The 22561-nt window shown below is 33.1% G+C and overlaps 2 protein-coding genes across 6 annotated transcripts; both read right to left on the reverse strand.

Annotated features, from left to right (window-relative positions):
- Window positions 1-363: 363 nt before the first annotated feature.
- Window positions 364-21666, reverse strand: LOC128177707 (DNA-directed RNA polymerase II subunit GRINL1A-like). 5 transcript variants are annotated; one of them, XM_052844529.1, is made up of 7 exons: window positions 7728-7816; window positions 6869-7003; window positions 6287-6394; window positions 5193-5855; window positions 4533-4752; window positions 4103-4191; window positions 364-827 (listed from the first exon to the last, which is right to left on the reverse strand). In XM_052844529.1, the coding sequence occupies exons 3-7, from the start codon at window positions 6385-6387 to the stop codon at window positions 746-748; spliced, it is 1155 nt and encodes a 384-aa protein (XP_052700489.1). In that variant the 5' UTR covers window positions 6388-6394; window positions 6869-7003; window positions 7728-7816; the 3' UTR covers window positions 364-745. The 5 variants fall into 5 exon arrangements, with proteins under 5 accessions (XP_052700489.1, XP_052700490.1, XP_052700492.1 ...); XM_052844530.1 differs by lacking the exon at window positions 7728-7816 and adding an exon at window positions 7120-7679; XM_052844532.1 differs by lacking the exons at window positions 6869-7003; window positions 7728-7816 and adding an exon at window positions 21649-21666.
- On the reverse strand, window positions 16524-21344 carry LOC128177708 (uncharacterized). The gene is made up of 2 exons (XM_052844533.1): window positions 21063-21344; window positions 16524-19881 (listed from the first exon to the last, which is right to left on the reverse strand). The coding sequence occupies exons 1-2, from the start codon at window positions 21145-21147 to the stop codon at window positions 19616-19618; spliced, it is 351 nt and encodes a 116-aa protein (XP_052700493.1). The 5' UTR covers window positions 21148-21344; the 3' UTR covers window positions 16524-19615.
- Window positions 21667-22561: the final 895 nt, after the last annotated feature.

Here is a 22561-nt window from a genome sequence, read left to right on the forward strand (position 1 = left end):
AAACTTTTATTCAAAGGTCATTCAGGTCAAAATGTGAGGCAATTAACAGTTTTGTAGATAAAATACAATGACTTTAGAGACATATCTTTGAAGGTCAATGTTTAAGTTATATATTAAATCTTTATGAATTTTTCAATACAGTGGCAATTGAATTTGACCATCTTGAATAATTCATAAACATTAAATTTTATAAACATAAAATTTATAAAACACAACAAGTCCACTGAATTGCGAATTTTTTAATCCATTCTTTAATTATTGATATTTTTCCTGCAATATCCAATGAATGTTAATTGACATCATTTTCCATTAAAATAACTTATATTTCCATACAAATAAAATTGCTGTCAATCACATCAACATCATATCTCCTGATATAATGATATTTCTATCAATAAACATTGTAACCTCTTGACATAATCATTGGACATTATCAGCTCTAGCTGTCTCCAGCCATAACAAATCCTGATTAACTCAGCCATCTGATATAACAATTCATTATAAACTCTGCCACTTGTTATAATCATTCATTATAAACTCTGCCACTTGTTATAACAATTCATTATAAACTCTGCCACTTGTTATAATCATTCATTATAAACTCTGTCACTTGTTACAACAATTCATTATATACTCTGCCACTTGTTATAATCATTCATTATAAACTCTGCCACTTGTTATAATCATTCATTATAAACTCCATCTCTTGTTAAATTCATTCATTAAAACTCTACCTCCTGATATGTCAATCCACATCATCAGGATAAAACTCGACTTCCGGCTCATCATCGCTGTCGGTATCCATGGGGTCTTCCCGAGTTCGATATCTATTTGTAACGTTAAGGAAATTATAGCATATTTGATATTGCAACATTAAATCTCATCCCTATCATTTCAAGTAAAGTATTCAATTTCAATTTCTTTATTTCAAAAGACATATGTCTTATAGCACTTATAATGGTGAACAATACAAAAATATAAGGAAACATAAGTAATCACAGATTACAAAGCTCACCGAGACGAGACATCACCATTATGAGACTTCACCTTTTTGAGACCACCTTTATCATATTAAATGAAAATCATACTTTATGATCTTGGATTTTCATGGATTCTGTTTTGACACAATATCGTATATCATCTGTTAAAAAATTGTATGATAATCATATGTTCATATGTTAATCAATACAATAATGTAAAATTAAATATTGCATCCTATCATATTTACAACATCTATCATATAATACAAAAGGTTACCATAATAAACAATAATGATGAGATATGATATTGTAGCTTATGATATGACATTGTATTGTGTTATACGCTATTGTATTTGATCAAAAAATACAATATCATAATATATAAAACAATATAGTATTATATTACAATATCATATTACATAAAACATCATAACATTGAAATATATGATATTATATTGTATAATATAGTATGATATTGTATGATACTGTATCATTTTTGATACATAATATGATATTGTATCATATGATACAATATTATTTGAAACAACATTGTAACATATCAAATGATACAATATTCTGTGATAAAGTAAAATATTATATAATACAATATAATATTTTACATATTGTATCATATGATACAATAATATATTTTACATTGTTATACTTTCATGTTAAATACTGAAATCTGATTGGTTAAGACGCAGTTAATAATATTTACTATTACCCTCAGCGTTAGCAACGCACTTGGCAACGGGTAACATTAAAAAATGTTACATGCGCGAAAATTATGCGCGTACAGTTCACTGTATAATTCACGTTATTCCTATATAAAAGCAGTAAAATTTTCCTAAAAATTTTAAAAAAGACATTCAGTATAACAAAATAAATAGTGCCTGTTTGGGAGGATAACAGTTGAAATTGACACCCCTCGAAAACCATTGTCAACCTCCGCTTCGCGTCGGTTGACAATGGTTTTCTCGGGGTGTCAATTTCAACTGTTACCCTCCCAAACAGGCACTATTTATGTAATATAACAGTATCATATTATACAATTTCATATGATATAATTCTATATTACAGAAACTAATATCATATTATACAAAAACATATGATACAATATTATAGAATATACAATATAGTATCATAGGATACAATATAATATTTTGCAATATCTTATGTAATAGTATCATGTGATTAAATAATAAATTAATAATACAATATAATATTATACAATATTGTATCATAATATACAATACTATACATAACGATATCATGATACAATATCATAATTAAAATATTTTTAAAAATTATACAATATCATATCGTATCATATAACTTTTTATATTATTACATATGATATTATATTGTATCATATTAAACAATATTGTTTCATACTATACAATACTATATAAACAGAATCATGTTATATCATTTATTAACAAACACATCTATCTATCGAGCAGGTTTGAATGAGGTAGGAGATTTCTTTAGCATCCTTGATAATGGAGATCAGGCTCTGCATCTGAAGCAACCTCTGCATTTCATTTATAATACAGTTAAATCAACTATGCAAGCTATCATCTATAAAACATGTGACCTGTTCCAAAAAAACTAAACCTTATCCATCATCCGAAACCTATGGCTCAGATTCAGCATTCAAGCCTGTCAGGTGCATTAGTATACATAAGACGCATCTCCATGCAAGGTTGGTGAAGTTCAGACCAGTAATAATGAAGATATCATCATCAGATGGCACTAGCAATTTAAACCTAAAACTGCTCCAGCATCCGCAACCTATGGCTCAGATTCAACATCCATGCCTGTCAGGTGCATCTGTATCATAAGACACACCATCCATTCAAGTTTGGTGAAGTTAGGACCTGTAATAACTAAAATATATTTTTTAATTAGCATCCTTGATAATGGAGATCAAGCTCTGCAACTGAAGCTTCCTCTGTGATTCATTCATACTACAGTTTAATCAACTATGCAAGTTTGAAAAAGTACTATTATCTATTAAACATGTGACTTGTTCCAAAAAACTTAACAATATCGGGTATCTGAAACCTATGGCTCAGACTCAGCATTCAAGCCTGTCAGGTGCATCAGTATCATAAGACGCACCATCCATGGAAGTCTGGTGAAGTTAGGACAAGTAATAACTAAGATATAATCATCAGAGGGCACCTGTTTCAAAAACTTTAACCAGCTCTAAAAACCTTAACCTCCTTCAGCATCCGAAATGTATGGCTCAGATTCAGCATTCAAGCCTGTCTGGTGCATCAGTATCATAAGACGCACCATCCATGGAAGTCTGGTGAAGATAGGACAAGTAGTTACTAAGATATAATCATCAGAGGGCACCTGCAACAAAAACTTTAACCAGCTCTTAAAACCTTAACCTCCTCCAGCATCCAAAACATATAGCTCAGATTCAGCACCCAAGCCTGTCTGGTGCATCAGTATTATAAGACACACCATCCATGCAAGTTTGGTGAAGTACAGACCTGCAGTAACTTAGATATTGCTATCAAAGGGCACCTGCAACAAAAACTTTAACCAGCTCCAAAAACCTTAACCTCCTCCAGCATCCGAAACCTATAGCTCAGATTCAGCAATCAAGCCTGTCTGGTGCATCAGTATCATAAGACACACCATCCATGCAAGTTTGGTGAAGTACGGACCTGCAGTAACTTAGATATTGCTATTAAAGGGCACCTGCAACAAAAACTTTAACCTGGTCCAACAACCTTAACCTCCTCCAGCATCTGAAATTTAGGACTCAGATTCAGCATCCAAGTCTTTCAAGTCCATAAGTAGGTCCAGATGCATCATCCATGCAAGTTTGGTGAAGATAGGACAAGTAATAGCTTAGATACAGGACCTGCAACAAAAACTTTAACCAGGTACGGACGCCGACGCCGACGCCGACGCCGAGGGTATAGCATAAGCTCCCCCTGACTTCGTCTCGGTGAGCTAAAAATGGACGGTCAGTCCTTACAAATATTGTCTCTTGTGTACAAACTCATATGTTTACAAAATAATTTGTATTTGGAGAATGACATACAGGTAGAATGAAGCATGTTGCAATATAAAAATTGTTAGAAAACTGATGAGGATACAACATATTTCTTCCCTCTGGGTTGTAAGGTTCCATCTTGATTTTTAGCGACCTGGCTAGTCTCTCTGCTGCGGCTTGTGCTTGTAGCTCCTGCAGAATACATGTAAAGTTTGTGTTAACAGATGAACTGACGTACTTTGTTATATTCAGTAAGTTCATATTACAATTCTATGATAGAGGAAATGAAGCTAAATTCGTTGTAAGCGTGAATTATTTATAAACATATACATGTATTATCTATGACTCTAAATCAAAGGAACTGGCCCAAAAAATGTTATATACATGTTAAACTTATTCTTATTTCAAACCCTTTTTTGATGTTATCTTTCTTTTTTATGGGAAGGAGGTAACTGGTTGTTAAGTTAATTTTTCTTCATTTTGTTTCCGCAATGAACATGTTATATACTAGTACATGTATATTTAAAACTTGCCTCCTGGTGCTTTTGTTGTGCTTGCTGTAATTGCATGGACTCGTCTAAGGGAATGAGTCTGGCCTCTTTGTATTTATAGTCAGGGGGTGTGGCAGCTGAATCTTCCCTGACAGTCATGTGATGTGGAGCTGATGAATCAGGCCCTAAGATTGGATGATTCTGTCGAGACTTCCACTTGTATTTGTCAGGGAGGTCCTCTACATGATGTATTTTCAAGAAACTTAATAAAAAATAATAAACATTAAGTTAAAACTCACCTTAAATAACTCATTCAAGCAAGCATCTTTTTTATAATTTAAATGAAATGTAACTTGCCAATGTCTACTTCTGTTGGAATTTTAAATCAATACTGCAATTTATAATGGAAAGGCAATTAATCTTACATTTCAAAATATTAAAAAATTCATGATTACAGTGAAGTTTAAACATCAATCAGCAGAGCATAAATTCCGCATTCATGTTCATGTTCTCTATTTGACAGTTTGTATAGGAAGCATGCTACCCTGTAGCAAGGTCAACCTTTTTTGTTACAAGCAAATTCACTCGGGTGGACAACATACGGTACTCTAAATGTACTCCTTCTATTCAAAGGAATCACTGTGACAATGAAATTAAATGGCTTCATTTTGTTTGAGTATGTAGCAGTGCCTTTTATCATACCTGTTGGTTTTAAATTGTGAAGAAACTTTTGCAGAGTTCTCTAGTATTTTATCCCTCAGTTCCTCAGATTCTATGCTAGGAACACCGGGACCAAACTCCATTCTTTCCATGGCATTTTCTAACATATTTACATCAGTGTCTTGACTCTGTGCCGTTTTGGGAGTTTTATTTACACCACAAGATAGATTTGTAACAACTTGAGTAGTTTTTTGGTCACCTTGGTGACTCTTATCTCTCAACTTTGCAAATTCACTTGCACCATCTGTCGTGATTTGAGCAGTTTGCAATGGTGATGGTAAAGTGTTTGCATTGTCCTGTGTTGTTTGCATTGGTGATTTGTTGTCATGCATTATCACGGCTTCTTCCTCTGGCCCTCTGGGCTGACTCTCCATGGAAACAATGTCACGGGCCACATCCTTCTTAGTCATTTCTACACTGTCATTTTCCATTGATTTAAAAACCTTTTCTTCCTCTGAAAACCTAGATTTTGGTTTTATAAGTGGATTTAGATGCTGTTTTATTTTCTCTTCACCGCTGGAGATCAAAGTCTGGGGTAAAGCTGTCTCATGATACAGATCCTGCTTTTTGCTGATTAAATTTAACAGTTTCTGTCTGAACTCAATTATTTTTTTGCCTTTGTCTGGAAGACTTGAAACAAATTTTCTACAAAAAAAAAATGTATACAATAAGAGATATCTCAATGTGAAACAAATATATATGTCAAGTTTTAAAGCTCATACAAGACCTATAAACTCCATGTTTACAAAAACATGCATGTCTAGCCACTTGCCAGTAAAAATGTACATGGAACAGTATTATGTTAAAGGAGTACAGTTGAACCTCGATATCTTGAACACTGATATCTCGAATACAATGGATATGACAAAGTGATTTTTAAGTCCCATCCCTTACTTTTAAAGTAATTACGCTCAATATCTTGAAAAGTCTGATATCTCGAAGTTTTTAAACAGTCTCATCTACTTTGAGATAACGAAGTTTGACTGTAATTACATGTATAATGTTCATGCAAAATCTGTCATGCCTAAATCTCTCTGTCTTAGATTATATATGTTCTTAAACAATGAGTTACTTACTTCTTTCTTAGGATGTTCTCTTCCCTGGTCAACAATTCCTTAAGCTCTTGGATAGATTTTTCTTCAAGATTTCCTAAATAGCCTTGTTTTTCAGAAGCCATACTGCTGCTGTTGTAGAGAGTAACCAAGTTTTAATATCATTTGTTTTGTGAATATGTAATTGTTATAGTTCTGACATACCAATAACTCTTTTTTAAAACTGCAAGTGGTGCCAGGTATATTCTGAAACAAAAGTTCCCTGAGTATTTATATGCTGTTTTGTTGATATTTAAGTCCTTATTATTTCAGTATGTTATACAATCAAATTATTCCATGAAACAAGACAAAGTTTAATGAAATTCAATGCATTAGCAGTCATGTATTTCAATATGAGCATAATTTCATTTTAACAATCTGTTATAAGGCGTGAGCCTGTCAATACCATAGACCAAAAGACTGGAGGTTTTTAAACTTCTTGACTTGATGGATTGACAGTCTGGGTGATTCCTTTATATTAGTTGTATCAGTATGCTGTGATGCTATCAACCGCAATTTTACAACTGGCATATCATAAGCTTCATGTACCCAGTAAATTTTCCTTACCCATTTGTCTTTGAACAGCACCTAAACCGAAGACCTTTCAGTCTACTTAGTAAAATTTGAAAATAATTCACTAAAGTCTGTTCCAAGTTACTGCCTCAATCAGTTTTTGATGATTTTTAATAAAAGTACACATACCTGTGAAAGAAAAAAAATTGATATAGATGAAAGGGAATATATCCAAGATATCTTCAATTGAACAATTAACCCTTTTCACTCATAAAATTTCACAGGAACGAAAACAATTTTCTTACAGAGATTTATAATGGGAAATGTTTACATCTTTTCTCCATTGGGAGAAGTACTCAGGATACCTCACACAATTTTTTAACGTTATCATCCGGGCTTATTAATGGCTGATGCAATGCAAAATCTCCGTAGACATTCAATTTTGGGATGTGTATTGAAACCTGACGCGGTAGAGATAACAGATAATCTGGACATTTTTCATATTAGTGGATGAATGTAGTTTGAGCACAAAGGTATTAACTATTATTTAAATATCAAGCAAAAAGTGGTGGAAGCAAAAACTCGGGACAGAGTATAAACAATGGTGGCTATTCTCTTCAGAGAAGTGGACTGGCAAAACGAAAGCAATTTTATCAGCAGAACATTTTTTTGTTTGCTAGAAATGTTGTGCTCTATAGTACTGCTTAAATATGATTTCATTAGTCGTCCAATTACAAACTGGTTACAGACAGTAACAGCTGAGTAATAATATAATTTAGTCAAATTACAATTTGGTTAATCTAGTGCAGAAAACGAACGGACAGAACCTCAAAGAACAAAAGTCATCACATGTCACTTCTGGATAGAATATGATAAAAAATAATTCAATGATATGAATGTTACATGTACTTACATTTATGATATTACAACCTTTTTGCGAACGAAATAATACAACTTACAACAACGCAATAATATGTTTTGTTTTTGTTGTGTTTATTTTTACCGGAATAATTGCTTATGACGCTAAATATGAAGTCCATTGAAAAGATTCGAAATATCCGGAGAAGGGTTCTGGAGCGAAAAATATTCACTGTGTCATTTATCTATGTTTTTTTTTTAATTTATTTATTTTTATTTTATATGTAAATATGCGAAAAGGGTGATATTACTGTCTGACGTACCGCATATCTCGATCCTTCATATAACAACCAGAAAATGAAATATATAATATTTTTAAATACAACTTATTACTTAGGCCAAATATCTCCGAAGAAAGTATTCTGTACGATAACCTGGCCAAAAGAGCCGAAATATTTAGATTTTGTGAGGGGAATATGAAAATTTGATAAGTAAATGAATCGAGGGTGTATTTTTAAAAAAATATATATCTTTTCGAGTATACTTAAAAACCAATTTAAATAAAGTCCAATGAAATCCGCTCAATTTTATGTTCTATGCGTAATTTGATACGCTTTTACACTGAAATCTCCTTGATTTGAATTGGTCTTCGTATTATTTCAATCAGTGTGACCCAGATGCATTGCGTTTTCTGGAAGTGATTTCTATTAAATTGACTATGCAAACATGGTTTTTATATCTATATTCATTTCTCGATGCTGGTTTCCCAATCTAATTAAAATTCTACCCTTTACGCTCTCGTATATGTCGCTGCGACATATCAAATACGGGAGCATGACTATCTGATTTTAATAAGATTGCTGGTTTCCGAAATTTATGACAAATAATTTGTTACAGATAACATTGTGAAAGCAATATGAGCTGTAATTTTTAGAATTTTATTTTGCTGAAAAAACCTGCTAGTACAATAAGTCTGCATGTAACTTAAACTTTTATGATAAATAAGATTTGAAAACATCATTAATTTTTATCAAAAGAAAGATTTCTCTTCTAAGGAATATATAGCAAATCAATTTTTGTACAGGACGACAATAATTCATTTTTGCTCCAATTAAGGCTTCTTAAATGCTTTTTCCACAAAAATATGGCTATAGAAATTTTAAAAACATGATATTTTTTATCATTTTAGTAGAAAATAACATTTTCGTGAAAAACAAATTCAACTTGAAAATTGCAGCTCATATTGCTTTAAATTGATACCCATTTCGAAAATTATATATTGCGACACATGTGACTATACTATTTGTCTAAAAGTACTTTCCATTTTTGGGAGTTGATTTTAATCAACTCTCCTATGCAGTTACTCAGACAAATCGAAAGTGAAACAGTGTTTGGACCTCAGCACAAATCATCGCTGCTGACAAGACTTAGTTCTTGAAAATAATTGATATATTCGGTGTAATGTATGCTAAAGCATTAAATTGTTTTTCAAGGAAACTTATTTATAATTACCTTGAAAATAGTCAGATTTTAAATGGTACGAACAATTTAGATATTTTTTGTACTCGTATGTATTCCTACGCCAGAGTTCAATATAGTCTCGTTCAACTCGACGCTCGGCTGTCTCCGTAAATTCCCGAAAAGCAGAGAGTCTCTCTTGCTTGTCGGAGATTTACGGTGTCAGCCGAGCGTTTGGTTGAACGAGACTAGAGTTCAATATTGCTTGGATCCAGACAATTTTCGAGAAATATTTCTATTACTGATACATAGTTTGATTGAATTAATATTATCTTTAAATATTATTTATCATGATTTATATGCATGGGGTTTCTCGACATTCTTGTCGAAAAAGTCCAAAAATTCATATTATAAAAATGTGCGTAATTCAAATACAAATTAGAAACTATGTATTTTGTCATGCAAAATAACATATTATTGATTTTAAAATAAACAAACGTCGACAAAATCAACTCCCGTCAGTTCTTCAGTACTTTGATTAAAAATACAGACCGAAGTAATCGAAATATCAAACTTACAGAGATACATGTATATATCTATACTAAATTTTTACCTATTTAGAATGGAATGGGGGTGGGGGGGGGGGGTCATTCTATGTGCAAACATTGAATTCATACTGTACAACACTGCACGGTTGAAATGAACCAGACTGTTTTTATAAAAACCACTATTTCGTGGCTGAGCAGCTACTCTATTTCAAAGGAAGAGGCGGGGTGGGGAGGGGGGGGGGGGGGGTTTCACGTTTATAGCGACGAGCAAATCAGTTTAAACAAAACAGGCGGAACTTTTTGATGTATAGTCACGTGCGACACAAGATTAATCGGTAAAATGTCTTGGCACTTGATCGATCCCCATCTTTAAATCAGAGTATGATATTTTATATCCCTATCCTTCAAAATAACTTTGTTTTTACAGTATGGTAATGAACTTTTTTATTCACTGATGTGGTGGGCAGCGCCCATACACACGTCGCAAAATAGTACTTCCTTAAAAATTTATGGTGTAAGGCCCAGTACAGGTGTAGCACCTGATGGGTGTGTTCCCGTTTTGCACACATTTGATAATTGGGTATAGAACAATAGGTGTGAATTGTGTTGTGATAGCAATTATAGTCTGCTTTCAGTCAAAGATTTTACCTGGATTTTTACTTGTGTTTTATCATTCATTCATCAGCGCCATGAAACAAGAAGACTATAGATATTTTGTTGTGTTTTAGTCTTATAACTAATAACTATCACAATTTTTTTTTCATTTGATAAAATAAAGATCAAATTAATATTTTTAGTCTTAAATTTCCGCTCACTGATAAGAAAAATAAGGATTAGATGATTTGACTTTTACATTTTTGCCCATTTACTTTAAATATAAAACTCGATGAATTGAGGAAAAATTGCTGGTCCCGGGCCAATTGGAAGCTGATTCAGTGGATAATTATATGATAAAGGGGAAAACTACACGGACAGTCATATGGGGTAGTCCGTGTCTCTTTTTTACAACTTATATTGTAGATGCAAAATATGTAAATCGCATGTTTATAATTGGTTGTTAGGTATCAACAGAAAGATTATTATGAAAAGAAAGAGACCTTTATCACAAAATATTTCAATCTTCGGAGTAGCAGCCTTAATTGACAGTAGATCTTATGATCGACATCACCGCTTTAGTATATTGCGGGTCACTTTTCTGGAGTTTCAAATCAGCAGCTCAATAAATTCCGACAAAAATAATAATTTAAATATTGATTCGATATACCTCAAACTGAAGAAGGTTGAAAATGTATGAATTAGGTCTACATTTAATAGGTTTTGTGAAAAAAATATTTTCAGTTTTTGAAGCATATAAAATTGCCTATTTATCATCATATCGTCATATATTAATTTGTCTAATAGTTTACTCTTCGATTATTCAAGCCACAGCATAAATGAAAAATAATTAGCAGCGTTTTCACTAGACACATTTCCTCCATTTATGTAAGCAAAAGCAATAAATAAATACTAATTTATGATATTTTCTCTTCAAACGTGTAGCGTGTAAATGTACTTCCTAAAGGCAGGAAGTTAAACAAAAGCACTACATACACAACATTTTTGCAATAATCTTTTTTGTTTAAAGAAATTAATGAAATTGTTGATGACCAAATCGATGTTTAAAATTAAATTTCAGAACATGGATGTCAATTATTATGTAAATGTGCTTCTATGCAAGTTATATTGTAACATAAAATAAATGTAAATATCAATTGCGAGTAGATATGTTTTATTTATTTCATTGTCAATTGCCCTTACAGGAACTGTGATATAGACTATAGCAATTAAGCAATTATCTCACCTGGTCAAATTCCCGTTTCGCACACATTTTTTCGATACCTAATTTTCAAATGTGTGCAAAACGGCCTCAAAATTCATTATTGGTAATAATTTATTGTAGCATTTTTTTGAACGAAATTCCTCTTTGGCGGCTCTCCGGCCTTGGTCCTTAAACTTATTATTTTATTTTAAGTATATATACATACATAAACACATATCAAATATATTCACAGTGTTTTTAATCTTGTTGACAATCTATTATGCAATATATCACACAAACGGATGGATTAGCAGGCATTGCCTATATTAATCCTCTCCGATATACAATTGTTGACAATTTAATTAATCTTATGCATAATCTAGTGTGTCTTCTGATTGCATACAAATATTTCTGGAGTCTCTTGGCATGCTTAGCTGTTAATACATGTAGATATTGAGACATAATCACAGCTTTCAAACTTATATCATATAATTATAAAATCACAAATCTTGCCTTATCAAAATATATTAGATAATATGTACATGTACAGTTATTGACAAAAATTTAAATATATCATCATCTATTTTATTTAAAAATCTAAATTTAATATTCTCTTTATCAATTTTTAATGATTAATTATGACTTTTTCAGTTATGTTATTATGTCACTATCTACATAACCAATTTAGATATGTTTTTTCTGGGTACAGAAAATTTCAGTCCTTTATAAACTTTAATCTGACTTTAATTAATTGGTAACGTTCGGTTAACATTATATAAATAGTGCCTGTTTGGGAGGGTAACAGTTGAAATTGACACCCCCGAGGAAACCATTGTCAACCGACGCGAAGCGGAGTTTGACAATGGTTTTCGAGGGGTGTCAATTTCAATTGTTATCCTCCCAAACAGACACTATTTATTTTATTATACTGAATGTCTTAATTTTAGAGATTTTTTTTACTGATTTTATACAAAAATGACGTGAATTCCACGGAGAACCGTACGCGCATAAATTATGCGCATGTAACAATTCGTTGTGTTACCCTTTGCTAAGTGTGTTGCTGAGGGTAATAGAACGGATTATCAGCAGGGTCTACACCAGTCAGATTTCAGTATTTAACATGAAAGTATTATAATAATATAGCTTCTCCGATACCTTCATGTATAAATGATATGTACATTGTCAAACAGTATTTATTCTGTAAGGAGGTTTTCTATACATGAATCATTTTGTTACTTCTTGATCAAAGTAAGGATAATATGTTTTACGGTGCTACCGTTCTGGCGAGCGCAGCAAGAATTTCACATACCTTGCATCATTGTCAACTTAGTTTTATTTGGGTATCAACGAACGTCAAAGAATTTTTGAGAGAGTGTTGCTCTACAATAAGTATGCCAAAGGTGCTAATTTTAATGGTTATGATACATACAGCGCAACCCCCTTCTTGGAGAGAGAGAGAGAGAGAGAGAGAGAGAGAGAGAGAGAGAGAGAGAGAGAGAGAGAGAGAGAGAGAGAGAGAGAGAGAGAGCCCGGTACCTGTTTGTAGGTGTGTAATATTTAATGGTCTGACTATATGCAATATCTACATAATTTTTATAACTGTTTATTTTTTCATTTTATTCCTTTTTATTTAGTTCAAAATGTCCTATTGTTTATTTCCTCCCTACTCATGCACAATTACATGTAGCTTAAAATGGATCGATATGACAGTAAAGTATGGCTCTTGCTAATATATATACATAAAATCTCTATATTAAAAAAAATTAAAAACAAATCATATGTCAATGAGGCAGGTATCGCAGTCTATACTGAAATAGCTAGTACACGCATTACAGATGTTTGATCCACCTCTAAATTTATCGCGGGAAATGTAGCGCGAGTGCACTGTGACGTCATCCATGACTTTGTTCGTCTTTGTTTACGTTTCTCGACTCAATACGAAGGTATGGAAGCATGTAACAAATCTTTTGAGTCTCGCCAAAGTATTTGCAGTACTCAAAACGTGTCTTCAAACTTTAAGTCACTGTAAATTACGAGTTAAAAGTCGGCCATTTTTGGCATAGCACCACGGGTGAAAACATTAGAGAGCATTATGGGACGTAGACAAAAAATTTTGTTTGATGAACTGTAGGTTTAGCTCGTTCTTTTTCCCGCGCACATTGGTTCTTAGAGCTCGCTTCGTTCGCCAGCGCTGCGCGCCGGCGAGCTGCGCTCGCTATAATATAATAGACTGAGAGCACAGCCTGCGTGGATTGCGCGGACTGACGTCATGTAGATTTGGACGAATTGCTGTTCCTTCCATACATCGTACCGAATGATATGGAACGCCATAGCTGCCTTATGTGCCTATTTCATGTGAAGATGGTGCTTTATTATATTATGCTGTGGTTATTTCATGTGAAGATGGTGCTTTATTATATGAAGGTGGTGCTTTATTATATGAAGATGGTGCTTTATTATATGAAGATTGTGCTTTTTTATATGAAGATGGTGCTTTATTATATGAAGGTGGTGCTTTATTATATGAAGATGGTGCTTTATTATATGAAGATGGTGCTTTATTATATGAAGATAGTGCTTTTTTATGTGATGATGCTTTTTTATGTGAAGGTGCTTTTTTATGTGAAGATGGTGCTTTATTATATGATGGTGCTTTTTTATATGATGGTGCTTTTTAATGTGAAGGTGGTCACTCGGAACTCCTCTTATTTTTGAATACTGGATTAACCATTTATGTATTATCTCGAAATATTGAAAGTAAAACAAAAAACTGATGCGATCAAAATCCATTTGATACACTATTGCTAGTTCCTCTTTTTTCTAGCACAATTAGTATATAAGCTATCGAGAAGATCTAGCTGTTTACGACTTTACCCCAACCGAACATACATCTATTAAGTGACATTTATATAATGACGGAATATTACAAGAATTAAAGCCTAGTAACGTTATCCTGAAAAGCAGAAAATTGAATTTAATAATTATTTGTGTTTAAGCGAAGGTTATGCCCTAGCAATCTGATTAAAATAAGATCTTTGATCCGCTCTTAATTGGGAGTTGATTTTAATCAACTCTCCTATGCAGTTACTCAGACAAACCGAAAGTGAAACAGTGTTTGGACCTCATCACAAATCATCGCTGCTGACAAGACTTATAGTTCTTGAACATAATTGATAAATTCGATGTAATGTATGCTAAAGCATTGTTTTTCAAGGAAACTTATTTATAAATAGCTTGAAAATAGTCAGATTTTAAATGGTACGAACAATTTAGATATTTTTTGTAGTCGTATGTATTCCTACGCCAGAGTTCAATATAGTCTCGTTCAACTCAACGCTCGGCTGTCTCCGTAAATCTCCTACAAGCAGAGAGTCTCCCTTTCTTGTCGGAGATTTACGGTGTCAGCCGAGCGTTTGGTTGAACGAGACTATAGAGTTCAATATTGCTTGGATCCATACAATTTTCGATAAATATTTCTATTACTGAAACATAGTTTGATTGAATTAATATTATTTTTAAATATTATTTAAGATGATTCATATGGGGGGGGTTTCTCGACATTCTTGTCGAAAAAGTACAAAAATTCATATTATAAAAAAGTGCGTAATTCAAATACAAATTAGAAACTACATGTACTTGTCATGCAAAATAACATATCATTGATTTTAGAATAAATAACCATCGACAAACTCTCGTCAGTTCCTCAGTACTTTGATTTTGTTATTGTCATCGCCCAGTCGGTCTTCGTCATTGATGACCGTTCCTCTTTAACCTAAGTGGTGAGCTGGAGGAAGAGCTCACATTCTGAGTGTTTCAAAACAAAATATTATTAAAAAAAAAAACAAATAAAGGAACGGATTGAGGATCTGATTTTAAACAGACTGATGCTCTAGGTGATAGGATTTGACTTGAAGATAAAGTAAGGGAAAGTCACAGGGAAAGGTCTACTATACTATAAAATAGCTCAAAGAAGGTCCTTTTATAAGTGGTAAAGGCAAAAGTAAAATGTCAAGAAATACTTACAAAATATTGTATTATTCAATTAATCACATTCGTCAATTCAGTTGAGATTAAGTCGTACAGTTCATCTCGTAACATAAATACTTAATATGCTAAAAAAGAGAAACTAGCAATTGTGTATTAAATGGATTTTAACTGTATCAATTTTGTTCTAGTTTCAAAATTTCGAGATAATAAATGTTTAACTCAGTCTTCAAAAATAAAGTTCCGAGTGACCATCTTCACATTAAAAAGCAACATCACATAAAAAAGCACCATCTTCATATAATAAAGCACCATCTTCATATAATAAAGCACCATCATCACATAAAAAAGCACCATCTTCATATAATAAGGCACCACCTTCATATAATAAAGCACCATCTTCATATTATAAAGCACCATCTTCACATAAAAAAGCACCACCTTCATATAATAAAGCACCACCTTCATATAATAAGGCACCATCTTCATATAATAAAGCACCATCTTCATATAATAAAGCACCATCTACACATGAAATAACCACAGCATAATATAATAATGCACCATCTACATATAAAATATCCACATAAGGCAGCTATGGCGTACCATAGAATGACAACAATTAAAATATTATGTACTTTTACTCACTTTATATGTACTTTATATGTGAAGGTAATGATCGATTCTTATAGAGAAGTGTTTTGAACATGGAGTCAAATGCGTAGTGCATTGTTCTTCATACAGAATATGAAGGTATTTTTTTTTCGGCAATGCTCGCTACTGTCATACCCAAATGAACTAAAGAGATAGATTGATAGAGAAATGTTTTAGTGTTTGGTGGTTGATATGGGATATGAAGGGATATCGGTTTTCAGAATGCTACCGTCATACCCACATGAACCACCGACGATATAAAGCATTTTATCGTTGAAGGATAGAATGTCATCATTAAGGCACGTAGCATCGTTTTTGAATCGCGAAAGGGAGGACTCAAACAAAAAATATTTATTCGATTCAATTTTTTACATAGCCCCATAAATTCAGGGGGGGGGGGGGACTCCATGTTTATTCATTTTTTGTAAATATGTAAATTATACACCTACGACAGCAAATAATAAACTTGATCACTACACTCATACATCACTCAGACGCAGAGGCGTACAGACGACAGCCTACAAAGACGCTAACGGTTAGCGGCAACGCAATCTGGTCTTATTATGAATCTTAAAGATATTTTAGATTTTCCTAAATGTCAAATGACACAGCAGCAAGCGGTACTGAAAAAAAATATTCATTTAATAAGTACCGGGGGTCTTTTCGCATAGCCTGATGGGATACCTGTCATAAACTATGAAAATAGTACGGATCAGATATTGGCCATCTTTTGGTTTGAAAAATTGGAAAATATATATGTTGCCTTTTTTATACAACCCTATCTTTGTTTTGATTCTTGAAATAAGCAATTCTTATACTGGAAGTATAATTGATCGGGAAGTGGTATCGGAGATATATTGATTCTTATCTAAATTTTTGTCACATGGCCGAAAAAAACCTCGTGTAACATTTATACATATACTGGGAATACGAATCTCATCTATAATGTATTGATCAATTTTAATATGCATGTTCAGTTTGATGTTACGGATCCGGAATAAATTTTACTAATGTTTTCTGTATATTATGTGTATCAAATTACAAGTATTCTATTGAAATTCCCTCTGATTTTAAGTACATACTCAATATCAATTTTATTGCTACCCGACATACATAAGTTTTCCATATACATTGTACCATTATATACTTTAAATCATGGATGAAGGATAATGAACAAGCGTAAGACTGACGGGTTTGTTGCAGGTAATGTCCAATCAGTTTCCCGCGATGCACAATAAATCGGTCCAATGACAAACCGGACACCCGCTTTATAAAGCATATTGTACATGTTAATTACGTTGAATAAAAGAAGATGGGGGAATAAGATGGCGCAACTGCCCATTCAGTTTAGTCGTAAAGTACAATTTTGAATTTATTTTTTCCCAATTAAATCTATTCAAATATATCATAACACAAGTTTGCAAAAGCACAATTTCTAATTATATTCAGTTTTTATTATTTAAAAAAAAAAGATTTAAAAAAAACAAATATTGACAGAAATTTTGGTGGTATCGAACCCATAACATAAAAACCTTAGATATAAGGTTAGCTTATGTCAGGTACCACTGAGCAATTTCAGACACAACAAAGTAGGCTGTTTAAATGTTATGTGTGTCTTTGGCCACGAATTTACGGACTTGTATTATTTTATCAAAACGTTCAATTGTTGGGATACAAAATGATATTTTTGATGCATAGTGGGTCATCTCTCTACTTTGTTGTTGTTGACATTGGCTTGTTTTTCATTAGACCTTATTTAGACTATGAGAAAAAAATGGAGCACAGACCCACTTTGTAAAAGAAAATGCCTTGAAGTTCTAAAAAATGACAGTATTTGCAGGTTTTGATACCTATATGCCTGTTTGAGTCAGCATATTCCAAGTATTGAACATATTTATAGGTTAAAAATCAATGATATGTTAAACATTATTGTTTTAAATGATTTTTTAAAACAATATCAGATTTATTGATAGTTTATTTTTTCAGTAGCTTGTCCGACCGTGTATGGGCATTTTACACGCCTTATCCACCCATCTTCTTTATGAGAATGTAACTGCATGAGCATTGTATATAATTTCAAGCCATTCTAATTGCTCATTAGTTTTTTTTGATACAAAAAAAACTCAGCTATAGCTGACATTTTATTACAGAACTTGTCAATTTGCTTGCCTCAGAAATTTTTTAAACACCCACCTGAAAAAGAGAAGGATGGGTTTCTTTAATTCGACCGTCGATCAGAAAGTGTCAACGAGGTTGATGATATGATATTTTTCTTTTTATCATTCCTTATAAAAATTCTGTGTTTGGCTTTGATAATTTTGTGATGATTTATATCACATGATAGTCATTTGTGCGCTTTTTCACATAATTTTACAGCATTCATGATTTGGTAACAGAAGCTGCCATGCACTAGGCAATGGCTTTAACACAGTGCCTTTACCAACAATTAAATGGTTCCAGAACTGTCTTTATCTAAAGTTTTAAGATCCATTTACCATTGCAAAATTAAATACTAAGTATAGAGTTATTAATTAATGAATGCACATGCAACAAGATTGCAAAGATATACATTTATAAATATATGCTCTGTATCAAATATGTATTAACAATTGGGCAAAAGAAACCCGCCACAAATATCTAGAGATTTTCCAACAAAACTGTCCTAACCCCAAATAATGCAGAATGTCTACAATATATTCAAATACTCGCACTATATCGGTATATCTACAAAAAATAAAAACATCGGGTCGCATTCAGTTTTCTATCAGTTGATCAGACATCAATTTACCATGACTTGTTGACCTTCAGTTCATAAATGCATTGTCTGGCTAAACATGCAGCACTAGATAGATTTAGATACAACCGGAATGCCAAAAGCCATTATGTCATAATTTTCCATTTTTCAAATGGTTTCTTGCATCAATGTTACCGTTTCTGCGAAGTGATTTATACATATGTACATAGAAATCGTTCTACAAAAATTTCAGCTCAGTTCTGGTTTTACCAGTACAATCTATGAAATACAAATGCAAGATTTAAAGCATTAGACAGCAGACGTTGAACGCAAAGAACAGCTAACAAGAAAATTATCCAAACACGCTTACCATACTCAATCATCGCGATAGACGCGTGTCGGGGCTTCGAAATGAATTGCAATCAAGAATTTTATTCATCATCTTGAAAACCTTCTCCTGTATGCCTAACATGTCTCATTAAACAATTTCTTGTGCTCTAATGCTCAAGTTATAACAAACCGGCTTCATGATGTGTAATAAGCCTTACATAGATCGAATTATAGTAGATGGAAAATCGATTCTAAAGCATCAATCACGCCGCCTCGAGGTTTCATCTGCATGCTCGTGTAACGGGAAGAAGGCTTTTGGTCTCTCCTTTCACCTAATTCCGCGCTCAATAGATGATTTCCATCTGCAATCATGTCACGTGATTGGAAATCCAGATTAGATCGGGTGTCATGAAATGGACAGGGGGCAGCTTGATTGGTCACCGCATCTTCTGCTTGTGTCTCTTCCATCGCTGCTTCTTCTTTTGGTTTTTCCTCATCCTCTTGGACCCTTTCAGTCTTCTTTGCTGCTTCTTTTTGTCAGAGGAATAATCTTTCGTTTTCCCTGTCACGTGACTTTTTTGACATTGGTCATTTTTCCGACTATGTTTCACCCCTGATAAGGGATCAGTAGTGTACATCAACTCCAGAATGTCTTCATTCATATATATCGATTTTGATTCCAATGCTGAGCAGCTTCTGTCATCTACAACAAACATAAAGTTGAAGTTAATGTGTCACAACCAATTTGCTACTCTTTTTGCCTAGAATCACATTTTTTCTATTTCCGCATATCTTGTTTTTCAACATTGCCTTTTTTCGGATTTATGACACTGGGATATTATTAAGTAGCACTGCATTCCATTTTTATTTGCGTTGTCGTTTTCTTCTAGGTTAAGTCATTAAGTCATATTGATCTAAAACAAAGCCATATTTTGCTTAGATTTCTTGGAATGTCCACTTGTCCTCTCGCTAACATTTGTTTCCTCAGCTACCTCTTTGTTTCACTATTCTACGCAGCTAAATAACCTCGAGAACTTTAACTATTTTGATGTGCAGTGTGCTATCATTGGATTTTTCTAAAATGAGAATGCAGACCAAGAAATCTTGCAGCATTAAAAATATTCATTAAATATATATCTCGCTGACTGTGTCACTTACACTGTAATTAATTTCATAAGTCTTTAAAAATTCCGAATAAATTTGATCACACAGAAATATTGATGTAAATACTTAGCACAGTTTGGCGATAATAAATAACATTTCTACAGGTTGTAAATGTTATCACGAGAGAGAGAGAGAGAGAGAGAGAGAGAGAGAGAGAGAGTATTTCAGTTTTCAAACAGTCCTTCAAAACATGGTACCCTGTTTAATGTCTCTACACTTCATTGCCCCGTTCTCTTTTCATCAGAGGTTTGCCTCCAATGAATAATTCTTGTGTTTATTCACGTATGAATTCGGAATAATTGAATAATTTTTAGATTTCATGAAGAATTATTTCTATATGCCATTACAAATTAAAACCACCGGTTACAATATACTATTTCTGCAAGTTTGGAATATTCTCGTCAGATTTAAACAAATTCAGTGAAGAAAAATTATTTCAAACTTTTGTATTTTGTAACGTAAATTGATCATATATTATATTTCAGTTAGCTTGTAAAGGATTGTGTAGAATGATCTAAATGTGAAATATCTAAATCAACCTCCTTTCAATTTAACTACTAAATAGAATAAAAATATGTTGTTCTTTTTCTGCAGTGCGTTCCATAAAAATAGCCAACCGACCAAAATATGCAAGGTTTCCTGACCACCATTTCGATAGTTTTTCCTGCCTAAATATACATGTAGATAATCTCAACTACTTGAATAGATAATCTCACTTACCTGATTTTGTACCTGATTTGGTTGCGCACTCCGGAACCGCCAACACGAAGATAAAAAACTTCAACAAATCAAGATCAAATCTCATTGTTGTATTTGTGCATCTTTTAGTGGTTTTTTCCTCCTCCGAATCCGTCGGTACTAATTTGATCTACGGTCGGCGACGCTCGGCTAATTAGGCAGGTCCCTTATAATTAACGAGACATCATCAGCAGGTATATGATAACGAACGACGACACTGGTCCGTGGCGCCGAGGAACTGTGTGTGGATCGAGAGGGTTCCTTCTCCTTAACATGATATATAATCAATAACGAGTTTGTTATACGGATTGAGAAAGAAAATTAACGTTCTATGTTTTAGGCAGCGATTACAAATCTCATAAAACACGTCTAATTATTCATTAAGCTAACAAAATAAATGAAAAAAAAAACCTATGGTGATGCGTTCATCAAAAGCTTTTTTTTCTTTTTGAAAAAGATTTTTCATGACATTAATTTGTTTTTGTCCATAAGATTGTTAAAAAATGATTTGTTGTCATTTGCAGGGCTTGTATAAGTCACCATGGGAACTGCACGAGAGAAATATTACCTTTACTTGTTGCATAAGTCTGATATAGATCAACTGTACATGAGGTGTTCCACCACTGTCAAGGTAGACCAGCGTATATTAGATGGCCCGATCAATAGAGCTTTATCCAAGTCTCCAACTTCAATATCCTTTATAGTGATGGCGACTTATTAATTTAATATCTTTAATCACTAACTGTACTAGGAATTTTCCCCACGAGTGCTTCTAACAATGAAGCCTAATGGAAACTTTAGATCATAAAAACCTGTCATTGCAAGCGCAATATTTCCAAAAACTTTGCTCATTTTCTAAATTTTTAATATAAGGGAGTGATGATAAAATTCTGGTTATGAGATGAGCTCAAAATTACTGCAACGCGTCTTTAAATCGTTTTCATGAAAATGTCAAAACCATTTTCGAAATTGAGACAAACAAGTCATTAATAGACATGCGCATTAGTGATTCACAGCGTTTCCGGTACTCTATTCTATTTCTCCGATCCTCATATAAAAAAAATGATAAATTAGCTGGCAAACTAAAAGCCATCCATATCCTGAAGAACACTTATAAAGCTAATTTATTGAAAATCTGAACCAAAATAGCCGATTGATCGAACAGGCTTGGCAGTATGGCCGAGCTGTTTTTTCCCGAGATTGTCATATCGGATTGCGGCATCCTTTTTTGTGAATTATGATTTTTTTATGTCAACTCATCCTTTTTGTTTTGTTTTTTTTTTACAACGACGTGTTTTTTAAATGATATCTTTACGCTCAGTACTAATTTAACAAGATAAGGGTCCTTAAATTGTTTGAAGTACGAAGTCAATACACACACGGTGTCTCCAGAGTGTATACTGTCATTACAGAGAGGCCAATCCTAGAAATACAGATGTAGACGCGGTTCCTTGGAAGTTTCAGTACATGCAAGCTGTTCG

This window comes from Crassostrea angulata, chromosome 3 (assembly GCF_025612915.1).
Source record: "Crassostrea angulata isolate pt1a10 chromosome 3, ASM2561291v2, whole genome shotgun sequence".
NCBI lineage: Eukaryota > Metazoa > Mollusca > Bivalvia > Ostreida > Ostreidae > Magallana > Magallana angulata.